Source organism: Diadema antillarum, unplaced genomic scaffold (genome assembly GCF_040938485.1).
Source record: "Diadema antillarum isolate AM-2024a unplaced genomic scaffold, OU_Dant_1.0 scf00000084, whole genome shotgun sequence".
Lineage (NCBI taxonomy): Eukaryota > Metazoa > Echinodermata > Echinoidea > Diadematoida > Diadematidae > Diadema > Diadema antillarum.
The window spans coordinates 303,864-315,595 of record NW_027270973.1 but is presented as its reverse complement, the minus strand read 5'-3'; the positions used below and the strand labels follow the sequence as shown (position 1 = coordinate 315,595).

Below are 11,732 nucleotides of genomic sequence, written 5' to 3'. Positions count from 1 at the left end.
ATAGATGCTCTCCGCGATCTGCTCGTCTGATTATCGAACAACATCGAAGCACACTATCGATGCGTACAGTAATCGGTCTCAGTCGTTCGGCAAAAACAGTGTAATACTTCTATCGATGTGCCCGAGTAGAATGGGCTTTTATGGCCATAGGCCTATTTTTGACACAAATATTCTTTTTGTGATAGTGTTCATATTAATTATAATGTTCCATTCATACAACAAGATATTGACCCAAATGCGGGTGTTAAAAATATAAATAAATTCAACATTACATTACATATCAGGGGGGCGGGCGTCGATCCGTTTGTACACGATTGTATGTCATCACGGAAATTGACGGATGGGGGGGGGGGGGGACTGGCGGGAGGCGTTTTTTTTTTTTTAAGACGGCACAGATTGGGGCATGGCGCGTGTTAAACCTATGGGAAAAACGTTGGGTTAGGGTTTTTGGTTATGGTTATGGTTAGGGTTAGGGTTAGGTTTGGGGTTAGGGTTAGGGTTTGATGGTTAGGGATAGGATTAGGATTAGGGTTAGGTTTAGGGATAGGGTCCCCGATAGATTTTTAGTTTCCCCAATCTGTGCCGTCTAAAAAAAACACGCTGGCGGGAGGGGGTATACCCACACGACAGAGCTTTTGCATTTTTACAATTGAAATAGAACAATCTCGTGCACAGGCCTACTTTATGTAGAGTACAGTATTCGGAAATGTATCAGAGAAGTGTAGTTATTAGTCTGTCATATGTGGAGGGAGGCCATCGAGCGGGGAAGGTGGGGGGAGGAGGTTCCGGGAGATGGGAGCGGAGGTAAGGCCTATCCCCCTCTCACTTGATGGAGGTTTTGTTTTGTTTTGTTTCGTTTTTTGAATTGTTTTGTTTTGTTTTGATTTTTGTAATTGCAGTTCAACGACTGGGCAGGGCACACTTCCGGCGGTGAAATGATTGGACAATGCCAATCCCCAGAGTGCCATAATCAATGCATTGAGGGGAGGCTAATACAGTATAGGGGCCTTTATAGCAGGGGAGAAGGTGGGAAGGGGGTTTCCCCTAATAACCCTAACCCCTCCTGTGAGGAAGGCTTTGTATTTCAAGGACTGTAATAAAAAAACAAACAAACTCGTATTGCTTTTTGATCAAATATTCAGAAATTTGTCAATCTCAAAAGTGAAATTTTATGGAAGGGAACCTAACGGGGAAGCCAATATCCGCTCCCACGAGAGGGGAGATTTTGCATTTTCAGAGTTGAAATTCAGCTATCTGGTGCACACTTTTTGGGAAATATTAAGACAATTTCTATTACGTTTATGAAAAGCAAAAAAAAAAAGAGTTTTCTGCATCTCGGGATTTTTTTTTTTTGTAGGGGGGGGGGAACAAACTGATACATCTCACTCCCATCACCCACACCCCCCCCCCCCCTGCTCATATTTTCATGGGAGGCGGGGCAACTGTTCCTTTTTCCCTCCAGGATCGACGCCCCTGCATACGAGGAAGCTTTCGCATCTAGTAGTATTTAAATGCAAATATCTTGTAACCACATTTTTCGTGACTGACTTTGGGAAATTGTCAATCCCTCCGAAAGTGTATTAAATCTATAATGGAGGGGAACCTAGCGGAGAAAGAGTCAGTTGAAAGGAGATATCCCCTGAATTCCCTCCCACACGAGGAAACTTCTTCATTTTTGGAACTAAAGTAACAGCTATATGATTCACTCTTTTTATAAAAAATATTCGGAAATCTGTCAACATAAAAGTGTAATATTAGTCTATATAGGAAAGGACCGAGCGGGGCAGGGTATGGCAGGGGGTATCCCTCTCCCATGCTATGGTGATTTTTCATAATTGAAATTCAACAATCTGGTCCACACTTTGGTGAAGTGTTATGATAGTTTTCTGTCTAAAAAAAAAAGCAAGAAAATGTTCCGCATCTCTGGAGTTATTGGGGGAAATGATATGCCCCCTCCCACCTGCGATCGACGCCCATCAGGTTGCATTACATTATTACATTGCAGTCTGCAGCAATAGGTGGTATGCAGGTGCACTATACTGATAGAACACCCTTCAAAGAATTCCATTTTTTAATGTTTAAATTTTCCAACGTTGGCGTTTCACGTTGATTTACATTTATTTACCGTATTTATAGATAACTAACACGATTTAGCATATGAAGCACTTAAATCTGTTGTGGTTATACTAAATATGATCACTTTCGTTTTGACATAATACCATGTGTTACCCATGTACTATTCACAGTGTTCTCGGTTTCGTTCTTATTCATTGTTATTGTTGCGTCATAGACTAATGGAATTAGTGCGTGTGTGTGTGTTGATGTGTCTGTATGTATGTATTTGTGCTTGTAACTCCGAGGTAAGTTAAGAACTACTTAAGTATAAGAATACAGATATTTTCACTCATATTGATTTGCGTTGAAATTATTCATTTGAAACTGGTCGATTTTTTTCGCTATTACATCTGTCTGATGTACAATGTCCATCAGTGATTATCAGGCTGGTGACACTTCAAAATAATAGAGTGCATTCCAAATTCTTGTGACATTTTCAAGAAATGCACTGAACGCCCGTAGTGGTCTGATATTATTGCTATATATCAAAAGAGTTGGGTATTTTCATCCCTGGATTGTAAAGGATTGCGTCCAATGTTAGATTCTTCGAAAGAATATCTGGTCTGAGAAAGTAAACACATCGTGATCGTGATTAAAGGAGAAGTCCACCTTCATATACATGTGGATTGAGTGAATGCAGCAATGTTATTGGAATACATCAGTGAAACTTTGGGGAAAATCGGACAATCCGTTCAAAAGTTGTGAATTTTTAAAGTATCTGAACAGTCACTGCTGGATGAGAAGACTACTAGAGTGTATGATGTCACATGCGTACAACGATACAAGGAAAATATAAAGAGAATTTAACAAAATTTTACTTTTTGAAAAAAGTGCACATTTCCTCGACTCGTCATTGACGTATGTTAAGGGTAATATTATTCCCCTTGCCTTCTGAAAGTGGGAAGTCAAGTGTTCTTTTATCATGTGAGAAAAGTGAAAATATCTTGAATTGTCCTTATATTTTCTTTATATCGTTGTACTCATGTGACATCACAAGCTGTAGTAGTCTTCTCATCCAGCAGTAACTAAGCAGAAACTTCAAAAATTCATAACTTTTAAACGGATTGTCTGATTTTCCTCAAACTCGTGCTGATGTGTTCTATTAATATTGCTGCATTCACTCAATCCACATGTCTATGAAGTTGAACTTGTCCTTTAAGAAAGGGATGTCATCCTGGTCTGCAAGAAGAAGACGTCGATTATTTTGTACTTCGATAATGGTTCGCTTATACCTGTTACATCACGTGAAGCAATAGAATATGGTTTGAATGTTATTTCATAATTTATATGGAAAGATATTATCACAGTCATTACCGTTACTAACATCTCATGTGCAGATATGGATCCATGGAAACTGATATACGATAAATACTGAGACGTACGTCATGGCAGTGAGAACATGTTAATCTAACAACGTTACTTTTTTCGTTACCTGAGTATACTAAGTATCATTGTTCAGAATCTAAGCTATAGGTTATGCGACTCTTTAAATGAGGTAACGAAAGTTTTGTGTCTTTTGTCCCTTTGCGGCTCCCAACAAAATTCATGGAGAGCTTTCTTCCCTACCGCCTCTGACTTCTGAAAACCACCCTGATTGGTAGAGCTATTGTTCTAAATCGGAGCTCACGAAGGCGGGCGGCTTTACCCTTTCCTATTGTTCTCATTTTCAAACGCCGGACGTTCATAACGACGGATACTCAAATCCATAGTAGCGTCATCTTCGAGTAATCCCCATCGCCTTTGTCTTTAGCGATTGGTTGTACAACTTCGACCAATGAAAATCAAGCATCAGTGGGAGAAGGAGTCCATTACTCTTATTACTCATCTCTCTCATCGGGTAAAGATAAGTGGTCCAAAATTTTGCCCTTCACTTTTCGACACAAGCCCAGCAAGTCAAGACGCGTGATACCGATCTTCATAGAGCACTTTATTCGATTCACTCTTCTGTCATCATCGACCATGGCTGATTTCCTCTGGTTGCTCGCCCACAAGTCGTCGTCCGTTTCAACTGAACATTCACGTCGTCGACGTCTGACCAAGTTCACCAAACTGCAGCTGGAGAGACTCGAGGTCGAATTCAGCAGAGACCGATATCCTGACATCGTTTCTAGAGAGAAGCTGGCCGCAGCATTTGGTCTCAGCGAAGCCAGGATTCGAGTAAGCAATATTTTGTTTTATACATGTCTCGTTATTATTTTGTCAATTAGTAAATATTTTCTAACAGACTTCTTACTGAAAGTAAGTGTCAGTGTATTCTGGGCTCAAGGATATGAGCCAATTTGCTATTTATCGTGATTTATCCAAGTACTAAAACTATTAATTATGTTACTTTCATTAATGAAGAGGATCTTAATGGCTCAAAAATGGTAGTCTATTATAATATTATACACAGTAAAAGAAACGTGTCATGGAGAATATTAAGTGTATTATCATTGTTATAACGACGACGATGATGATGATGATGATGTTAATGTGCTCTTATACATGAAATCTAAACAAATTGTGATGTGTTCTTTTCTCCATGGGCAGGTCTGGTTCCAGAATCGTCGTGCACGTTATCGTCGAACCGTTCGTACTTCCGATCCAGTTCAATCAGTTACCGGGATGAGCCGCATCGACAACGAGTTCGCAGAACCTGAGGTGGAATACAGTAGGAAGCGAAAGCGATCTTCGACATTCGATGTCATCGAACAGGAGATCACGCCGCCACCTAAGAAGTTCGCCATCAACGACTCACCGATGTCAGTCGATTTCCTGTCTCGTAGCAGCCGATCACCGGATTCCTGGTCGACTTTCCGCATCAGCAAGGAGCGTGACATCATCAATTTGCAGCAGACGACATCTCATCGAAAGCAGCAGGGCGCCACCAATCCCTTGATGTCTGTAGACTTCCTCTCCCGAAGCAGCCGACAGACCTCTTCGTATCCATCGGTAAAAGCGAGTCTCTACTACTGTAACACACCAGCTCCATTCTACACGTCTATTGGTCATCGTTTCGTCTACATCATACCATCCTGAACTTTTGAATGAACTCAAGAGAACATTCGAGAAAAGGATTGTACAACACATGAACACTCTCCTTAATGGACGTTTATTTTGATTTCTATCATGATCTTGCCTTCAGCTATGCTTCTACTGTCGTGTCATTGTCTATATTAAAATGTACAAAAAGAGCACATCCCTCTGAATATTATTTGCCATTCTCGTATTCGTCCTTTTTAAGAGTCGTTTTCAAGTGTAGGTTGGTGTATGAAATGATGTGTGTACGTCTTTGTGTGCGTGTGTGTGTGTATCTCCCCTCTCTCTAAACATATATACATACTGTGAACACACACACACAAACATATATAAATATACATATATATATATATATATATATATATATATATATATATATAATCAGATATTAGGTCTATCACTGATATACATTACACCATCGGATTATAATATGTATGCACGTATGTTTATGATTATAGACTATATATGCATATAATCATATACATACATACATACATACATACATACATACATACATATATACATGCATATAATTCGATGGTGTGGACTTAGTGATGTTTAGTTTGAAACATGGAAAACAATTGACCAGAGTGTTATTAATCACTATCTTTAAGACATAAAGTATGAGTGTGAAAGCGAAGATGAAGATTATTTACAGCGTAACATAGAGAAGATCAATTACCAGTAGTGTGTTTATACCATAAATACATTTACACATATTTACACGTAATAGCACGTAACAGAAATGCAAATCAAAACACAAATCAGGTTGTCTGAGGCTTGCTCGAAATAGCAGCAACATAAGTTGCATGCAAACAAGAGTTGATTACACTAGTCCTACATTATTTCATTAGGACCGAATAAATCAAGACGTTAATTATTGGTCTCGAGGTTTATTATTGGAAAAATGACCTATTGGTATCGCAAATATCAAAATGCATGATCATAGATTCCTAGAGGCGATAGTTTGCTCAAAATCTATTTCACTTTGCACAGACCCATCCTTTCCTTAAAAAAACAACAACCAAACAAATAAGAAACAAACAAAAAAACTCTCACCTGCAGCAAAAAACCCCAACATATATATTACATGTTTGCTTTCGATAGTCAAGCAGATTGAATTATTGACTCATTATAATATATGGAGGCAAGATACTTCACATGAGCAATTGAAAATGGTTATTGTGCAATGTAGTCGCTTTATTTCTAGATTGAAACGACCTTGGATCCATGCTGCTGCTCGGGTCCGTTCCGAATTATCATGTCGACAGTCGCCAATGCCTCGGAAAATAAATGTAATCACCCAAAACAGAATGACAGCTATAAAGGAGAAACTAAATTCAAATCAGAGGTATGATTATAATGAATGTTTTAGGTGGACGCTCAGGGAGATATGAATACAGATCTCAGATTTCTGTTGAGCCCGTTATGAATTGTATGAAGTATAAAGAAATTATTATCAGTGTAGCGATACTGTGTGCACAGGAGTTTAAATTGTCACGAGAATATTTTATATCATTTGCTCACATGACGCGTGACTGATATCCATTATGTCCTATCATATATCTATCACTTTCTTCTATTTAAACATAATGAATCTAAGTCATGCAACATCACGTAGTTGCAGTTCTTCTCGAATCTGCGACTGACACGTTTGGGTTGATTGACAGTCAGGGGTGTTCACTTTGTGTCTAGGTTCATCAGCGGCAAACTTCGATCAAATCGCTTTATCTCATCGTCATTAGCCTGGAATGATCCTTTCAAGAGCTGAAAAGAATCTTGGCAAAGTTTGATGCAGCGTAAGACGCTCTGGTTCCATTGAACTCTGCGCGTTTGATTACACTCGTTAAATGCACAAGTCATAATCGCATGGATCAAAAGCAAGCTGAGCATTGGTCAGCTATTGTTGGCTTTAGTCGCCTGACGGCTGACCATTAGGGGATTAAAGGTAGTATGGCTCTTTTCAGGTCTCGGTCATCTCGTTAACCTCACTGGTCAGGTAATTTGACCTATTGAAGCTCGGAACATCATTCGACATCGAGTAATATCCCGGCATCACTGCTACCCAGAGAACTGGCTACTACACTCTAGTAGAATTCAATTATATTGAAAATACAGTCCTTGCTGAATCGAGGTTAACACGATGTAGGCCCTATCTGATTGAATATGAGAAAAAATGGGTAAAGCAAAAGTGGGCAAGCTGATGAATTTCAGGTCTCGTAGCTACGCCAGGTTTTATGTGATTTGACATGTGAGCTAAACTCATTTCAGTTCACTTTCATATTTTCTCTGCATTTCCGTGGAAATCACGCATGAAAATGGCGATGGATAATAATATCTACACAAAACAAAAACATCTACAGAGTATATCACAGTATAATGATCACAATAATCATACTTCAACAACACTAAATGAAATCTAAGACGTCAATGCTACTTTTATTTTTCATTTTAAGAGAAAAAATGCAGGAGTCTGTGTATTTAGAATATGCATTAAAGTGATGGCAGTCTCAAAAAAATAGAAATAAAAAGAAGGGAACATGCACAGAAATGGGCAATCTGTCATTGAAACTTGTCCTGTACACATTACTAACTTAATTTGTTAATGGCATCTTCGATTGGAAGCTATAACGAGGAAGGAAGAAAAGAAGCAACATGAGAAGCTAAGTGTGCGGAGCAGTGAATTAGGCAATGCAACGTGCTTATATTATGATAAATAGTTGTAGATTAATAGACGTGTGTGTGTGTGTGTGTGTGTGTGCGTGTGTGTGTGCGCGTGTGTGTGCGCGCGCGCGTGTGAGCGGTCCTATATGTACTCCTGCCAGTGGGTGTATAAAGTGATAATGAGTGTGCACGACTGTGTTCAAATTGAGGGTTTGTTTGTTTGTTTGTTTGTTTGTTTGGTTACTTGTTTGATTGTTCGCATGTATATCCGTGTGAGGGTTGTATAGCATTTTAAATTCCTGATGCCTATACTTCTACAATGTTCCAGTCTATGAAAGGAATTTAATTTACAGGGTTACAAAAGGGGCACACGAATTTGAAACTTCTAAACTTTAGGATCGCACGCGTAGTCTACATCTAAACTGAAGACGTAATGATACTTCCGGACGCATATTCCTTTGTTTGTCTTTACAACTGATCACTCACTTTATGGTAAATCTGCTTTTTTATTCAACATAATCGTAAACTAAAGACAATTCATTCAGATATTGCTATCTGTATATTTGTTCACGATTTGGGAAAACAAGTAATTGACTCAATTGTCATGCTGAGGCTATTTCAATTCTGATAAAGTTTACTGTATATTGTGTCTTATTTTGGTGCATTTGTTTTTACATGTACATTGTCCAAAGTGTCTGATGTTTTGCGCTTATACACGTATCTGATTGTGAAGACGATGATTATAATTATACTACTATAGGCCTACTTTGATACTACTATTACTACTGCTACTACTTCTACTACTCCTACTATACTACTACTACTACTACTACTACTACTACTACTACTACTGCTATTACACTGTGAAATAGTGAGGCCTCCATCCATTTCAAGCTTAATCGCTTATGATGGTGGTCTCCTGCATTCAATTATCTCTATTGTTTACTGAAAAATACTGTATATTTTATTTTATGTTTCTGTGTATCTACATTGCTCAATGCAATCACCTATGTGAAGCTATTTATGTACTGTTATCGATTTATTTCACTGCACTTGTTATTCTTTGTCTTTGTACTTTTTGAAGTTTGCATTCAAATTGCATCTGATTGAATGCAGAAATAAAAGCAAACAAACAAGCAAACAAACACTGTGAAATACAATTAAAATTACTCCGCTAATACTACACAACACTAATACTATTCTACGATGTTAATGGTTACAGCAAATATATGGTAAAGTGATGATAGTACGATGAATCATAATTAATCTTTATCATGGTAATCATCACTGCAATTTTTATCATTATTATCGCTAATGTACGCTGCCTTAAGGTATATCCAGTGACATTTTCATGTGGTTTGTGCTCGCTGTGATATGATTATCAACGCCATAGGTTGGCGTGAGATGTATGATTGACAGGATGCTGACTGACTGATACAGAGGTGCAAGGGTACGACATAGACTGAAATCCTTCATTGTATAATTTTCAAAAGGGATTCATTGAGTGACCTAACGAGGCGGTTTACTTTCATCTCGTTAGAGACAGTGTAGCGGAAGAATGCCATTGTAGTTTAAAGGCGAGACCGAATCAATAGCGATTCTATGAGAACATTGAACGCTCTATTCAAGCGACAGGCTGAATAGACATGTCACCATCCGACACATGCTATACGCACCGAGTGCTTTTGAAGCCATCAGAGTTTTAATGACGATTTAGTATCAACAATAAAAAGTTGTGCTTCTTAAAGCCACTGCCCCTGATCTTGATCCCCTCAAAAGAATCGGTAATATGCCTTAAATCGCTTAACCTTCGACTTGTCCTTTTGTTCAGCTACTTTGTCGACAGAGTAAAGAGTAGGGAAGCGAGGGTGCAAAAATTGCGTCTGAAATAGATCCGGCTCTATATAGTTGAGCTCGTGAATCACAAGGCGTACTGAATGGTATAGCGTGACAGTGATCCCAGTTTGGAAGCTACCCCAATACTCTATCTTTTCTTGATCGAAAGAAAGGGAGTGGGAAGAAAAGGTAGAAAGTGGATAAAACGTTTCATCACTGAATTCGTTAAGATGGCATTGGGAGTAGTCTTTGTTTCCAAATTATGTGTAAAAGTTGCAAAGACAATTTACTCGTATTCAATCTATTTGGCGTAATTATTTCATCAGTCTTAAACGCTGTTTTTTTTATGTTCCTTTTTATCACAGCCTATCCACCACGGAGAGATCTGCACATGTTTCCAAAATTCCAACAAACATCATTAACATTAAGGTCTTGCTCCCTTATCGATGATTACAGATCTCATACAACTCAAATCGTAATAACTATATTACTGACTAATTACGTAATAAAAACAGGACTCGATGATGATGTCGTGACCTGTTTCAAGAACTTGCGTCTTTCGCATCAACTTGTTTCAGGACTGTCATGACTTGTAACAATGAGGACGCTCTTGTCATAATTTCATACAATGTATCAGGAGAATCGTAAAGTGATAAGTCATCTCCCAGATACATTCTTATTTTCTATTAGGGAATGTAATTATATCCATGTTTCGTGAAAACATTTTCGTTTTTAGTTTTCTTCGACTTTCTGATTTATTCTATCTTAATGTAACGGTTTGTTTGGTCCGGAATCTAGTGTCCTTTTGTTATAAGTCAAAAAGAGCACAGACATGATTATCTTTAGCTTCTCTGTTTCACAGTGGTTGATATTCAAGCAAACTTGTTTAGTTCTTCACGAGTTCACTGAACTTCATATGCAAGTACGTCGACTAACATTGATCCAAGTTAGAATACAATGTTAATAATGCATCCCATCCTGTATGAATTGAATGCTGATATTCAATATTATATTTTTATCATTAAATTTTGAACTTTTATTCAATTCTTCGAATTCTTAAAATGTTAATCATCCTACATTTGAATTGAATTTAATCTTTAAGTTCTGCTGGGCAATGAAAACTAGAAGTACAAAACTGAGGAGCTTGATACAATGCGATGTGACAATAAAAATGTAGATAAATTATGTGATTTGAATTACCACTGTCGGACTGTGTGTGCTCATATGTCTATTGTATTTTTTTTTTTAGAGTATTGCTTGATTTTATTTTTGTTCATGACTGTTTGTTTGTTTGTTTGAATGTCTTTGCGTGCGTCTGTGTGTGTGTGTATGTGTATGTGTGTGTGTGTGTGTGTTCGGTGTGTATGTGTTGTGCACGTGTTCATCAATATCGTATCATGACAGGCAGCTGTGACTTCTTAGTATCAAATTTGTCAATATTTACCATCTGTACATTTTATCAATTCTCCCTTGTATTTCTCATTCCAGATTCCGTTTATATCACTTCATTGTTGATCCAAAGTTAACTAAAAATTCTAGTTCCTCTCTAAAATTCATTAAGTTATTTATGAAGACCTAATTTCAATCAAGCATGAATACCGGCGAGCATTTACCCTTATCTCAAAGTCGAGCCCACTGTAACAACAAAAGAACGACACATACATAACTATACGTACAAGCAAGCACACACGCATATAAGTAATCATTGTGTTACTTGGGTTACACCAAACACACACACACACACACACAGAGACTCAAACAAACAAACAAACACACAAACAAACAAACAAACAACCATGAACAAATATAAAATTAAGCAATACTCAAAAATACCAGAGGAATAAGATAAGATGAAATGAATGAAATCCCAATGTCAAACCGTAATGTTTATTATCAAACATTGAAGATAAAGAAACAAAACAATGTTGCTGAATTCATCGCGAGTGTCTCAGAACAGAGGAAGAGTGTTCTGAAGTCGGAAGCATTCTTGTTTACAAAATTGTTTGCAGGAAAGTGTCAAACAAACTTCTCAATATGAGAAATGATATACAGTATCACATTTCAGTCACTCCTATGAAAGTGCGGCAGCTTCACAACAG

General features: G+C 37.9%; 1 protein-coding gene across 1 annotated transcript; it reads left to right on the top strand.

Annotated features, from left to right (window-relative positions):
- Window positions 1-4,074: 4,074 nt before the first annotated feature.
- LOC139717864 (uncharacterized) lies at window positions 4,075-5,133 on the top strand. The gene is made up of 2 exons (XM_071629353.1): window positions 4,075-4,272; window positions 4,645-5,133. The coding sequence occupies exons 1-2, from the start codon at window positions 4,075-4,077 to the stop codon at window positions 5,131-5,133; spliced, it is 687 nt and encodes a 228-aa protein (XP_071485454.1).
- Window positions 5,134-11,732: the final 6,599 nt, after the last annotated feature.

Excerpts from the sequence above, each read along its gene's own strand:
- LOC139717864 (XM_071629353.1), top strand. The coding sequence starts at position 4,075 with ATGGCTGATTTCCTCTGGTTGCTCGCCCACAAGTCGTCGTCCGTTTCA. Across the intron at positions 4,273-4,644 it reads TCAGCGAAGCCAGGATTCGA|GTCTGGTTCCAGAATCGTCG; the intron begins GTAAGCAATATT and ends CTCCATGGGCAG.